Here is a 3336-nt window from a genome sequence, read left to right on the forward strand (position 1 = left end):
GAAGAAATTATTTAAGTGCTGAGGAGTGGGCCTGTTTCTTTGCCTGTGTTATAGTGAAGTGGCGGAGATCTTCATATTGGGAAGATTCCGAAATGCCTGTATTACCACGCATGGAGCAATGTTGGATGAGAAGAGGACAGAGATCATGTAGTTTCTGTGAAGTGAGGTGGCGAAATTTCACAGCTGTCAGAACACTAGATGAGAACTTTTTGAAATGTTTTGGTTAATGCCGAGAAACATCTTTATAACGATCATAGTCAAAGCATGCTTGTTGGCGAAATCATTTTTTACAATCCAAGGGAAGATTTCTTTATGCGAGAAAAGTGTGGTGATCCTTTCACCCGGAGGATGTCTTAGGGAAACGGCACTTGTTTTGGTCTCTACGGCAGTCTCGTTGCTTCATCGGCCAAGGGTAGTTGTACCGGCCAAATTGCTTTCGGGAGGGGGTTGCGACGCCCTACGCAGGCCTATTTGTCGCATGGTTGACTTGGAACATGTGGGGCTAACATTGGGCTGTCTGATAGCACATGATCACTTGGTATCGCACGGTTCATCTATTAATTTTGGGATTCCCTAAAATTTTTGATGCAGTTCAAATTTAATGGAACAGGATGATTAAAAGATGATTTAATATAGGCAAAAATTATGTACTGACTGTTATCGTCAACGACACTCGGATTTCGTGTACTTCTTCCTAGAAGCACTAATATGATGATCTGCCAGTTTGTTTACCTTTCCATAGCCTCCGGATCCAATGTTGAAATGAGCAAGATGGTTTTCATTTGACGATATAATTTGCTTCAATCTAAATCATTGCATGCATCATTGAGGATAGAATCTGGACAGCCTTATACCTATTCGTCTAACGACTAACGACCCAGCCAACCCATGCCTATCTATCGGTGGGTTGTGAAAACTTTAAATAGAATAATTATGTCATTAAAGTCGATTTCTGCCTTGCTAAGCTAAGCACTTTAAATAGATTAATTATGCATCACACAGCACAAGCATTCATGCCACGCGCATCACATCACAATTTCCAAAATCAGAATTGACCTTGGTGGATCATATATTCTGTCTCTAAAGTCTAAAATGTTGAGTTCCTAGTTCGCAGGTTTGTTATCCATCAATTGCTAGCCCTGACCGGAGAATTGGCCAAACCACCTAATCCTCTCTCTCTCTCTCTCTCCCCCTTTCTCATAAATCTCCACCCTTCCAACCCCCAAAACCCCCTCCGAAAAAATTATTGCACAAAGTAACAATAAAATAAGCAATCATATCTCAAATAAACGAAATAAACCTCTTTGATCATATCATATATCACAGTCATGGTAAAGGAAACAATGACCACGGCCAAACAAAATCATGTCCAGAAAAAACGCAAACGCCGATCCGGCTCCATCATCATCACCATCATCTATCGGCAATATATAGAAGGAAGAAACAAAAGGATACTCCAAAAATAAATAGAAGAAAAAAATAAAAGGAACAGATGGAGCAGCAGGAGAAGGATGCATCTGATCTCGTCATCCTATCTGAAATCATATGATTAAAAATCATGCAATAATTGGCTATTTTTTATTGAGGACGATGGGGAGCACGATGATGAGGATGATGATGAGGAGCAAGATGATGGCAATGCAGGTCCACTTGCGGGTGTTCTTCTGGTGCTTGCGGGCCGTCTGAAGCTGATCGGTCCCGCGCCTGACAAAGGAGTGGGCCCGCCCGACCTGGCTCTCGATGTCGTCCAGCTGCTCCCCCTGCGCCGCCACCAGCACGGACATGTCCAAGAACACCTGCTGCAGCTCCAGCAGGCTCCTCTCGAGATCCGCCGCCGCCCCGTGCCTCTCCTGGATCTCGGCTATCACGTCCAAAACCCTCCCCCTTCCCTGCTCCTCGATCGCCCTCTGCAGGAACCTCTCGCCTTCTCCCGTCGCCACCAGGGTCTCCACCGTCTGCTCGTCGGGCTTCTCCCCGGTCACCGTGTAGTAGCGCCGCTCGACGGACTCCCGGTAATCGGCGGCGACCCTCTTCCGCAGCTCGACGAAGCCCTCCATCGAGTCCTTCAGCTTCTTGCGGAGGCCGGCGACGACGGAGGTGCGGGTGCGGTCCGTGGAGGTGCCGGGGCCGCACCCGGGAAGGGAGCGGTTCGCGGCGTTGGCGCGGTCGAGGGACTCGAGGCGGAGCTTGATGAGCTTCGCCTTCTTCAGGGCGGTGGCGACGTCGCCGTCCATGCGGGCGCGGAGGTCGCGGACGGCGGAGGCGGCGTGGAGGGTCTTGGAGGCCTCGTTCGACTCGTGGAGCCGGTGATGGATGCGCTCCACCTCCTTGAGCTCGTCCTTGATCGCCTCCACGTCCTCGAAGAACCTGTCCAGATTGGCGCCGCCGGCCGCGGACGCGGACGAGTTGCGGCTCATCTGGACGTCGCCGCTGCTCCCATCCGCTTCCCGCCTCCACGATCCCGAGAAGAGGCTGTTCATCGTATCTTAACTTCCTATTTTTGTACCTCTCCTAGAATTACTCCGTTCTCCGATGTGGGACAACCAATTCGGCCGGCAGTGGTCCGGATGATAGACAAGAAGAAGGAGAAGGAGAAGAGGGGGTGGGGAAAGAGGAGAAGAGAGACGGGAAATAGAAGGAAGCTGGCCGCCAGGATTGGGATTTAATAAAAGAGAGAGAGAGAGAAAAAAAAACGCGGCTTTGAATGGGCCGTGGTCATATAGGCTTTCCTTCGATGGGTTTTCGGTCTCCGATAGCGGGATGAAGGAGAAGGGCCACTTCGACTCCGACGACTCGTCAAAGTCTCCGAGTTGGGGGACGATGAGAGGATCTTTTGATATCCCTACCCGGTTTATTTGGTCAGTTGACCCGATTGAAGTTTCTATGGGCGAAATCTGAAACTCGACGTTATTTCATTACATCATGATGAAGTGTAGATCAAGGAAAGATGGGTGGAAAATATCGGCACCGTTGTGATTAATGTCTTCCCTTCTCACCACGTTGGTAATGGCCGGTAGTGGCTAGAAATTTTTTTAAAATATATATGTGGGCCCCATAATGTCTTATTTGGAATTTTCATTTAATGGTCAACGCGTGTTAGAATTAGACCGTGGATCATCCTTTCTTGTTCATTAGAAGGCTAACCGGTATATTGGTTGCGTACCCACCAATGTTGTTTTTCGTACATTTTCCGAGCTGCTTCCACCCATCTTTTGCTTTGCTGATTCGTATGTGATTTGAAATAATGGGGTCGTCTTCTGGATCGCTATATGAGTTTTGGATTTCGTGTTATAAAGTTCTATATCGAGCACAAGTGGGTATTGGAAGGAGACGGAT

At 48.3% G+C, this 3336-nt stretch overlaps 1 protein-coding gene across 1 annotated transcript; it reads right to left on the bottom strand.

The window, feature by feature from the left end:
* Positions 1-1279: 1279 nt before the first annotated feature.
* LOC103705725 (syntaxin-121-like) lies at positions 1280-3041 on the bottom strand. The gene has a single exon (XM_008789557.4). It carries the CDS (start codon positions 2478-2480, stop codon positions 1572-1574), a length of 909 nt encoding a protein of 302 aa, XP_008787779.2. The 5' UTR covers positions 2481-3041; the 3' UTR covers positions 1280-1571.
* Positions 3042-3336: the final 295 nt, after the last annotated feature.

This window comes from Phoenix dactylifera, chromosome 16, assembly GCF_009389715.1.
Source record: "Phoenix dactylifera cultivar Barhee BC4 chromosome 16, palm_55x_up_171113_PBpolish2nd_filt_p, whole genome shotgun sequence".
NCBI classification, from domain to species: domain Eukaryota; kingdom Viridiplantae; phylum Streptophyta; class Magnoliopsida; order Arecales; family Arecaceae; genus Phoenix; species Phoenix dactylifera.

Excerpts from the sequence above, each read along its gene's own strand:
- LOC103705725 (XM_008789557.4), bottom strand. The coding sequence starts at position 2,480 with ATGAACAGCCTCTTCTCGGGATCGTGGAGGCGGGAAGCGGATGGGAGC.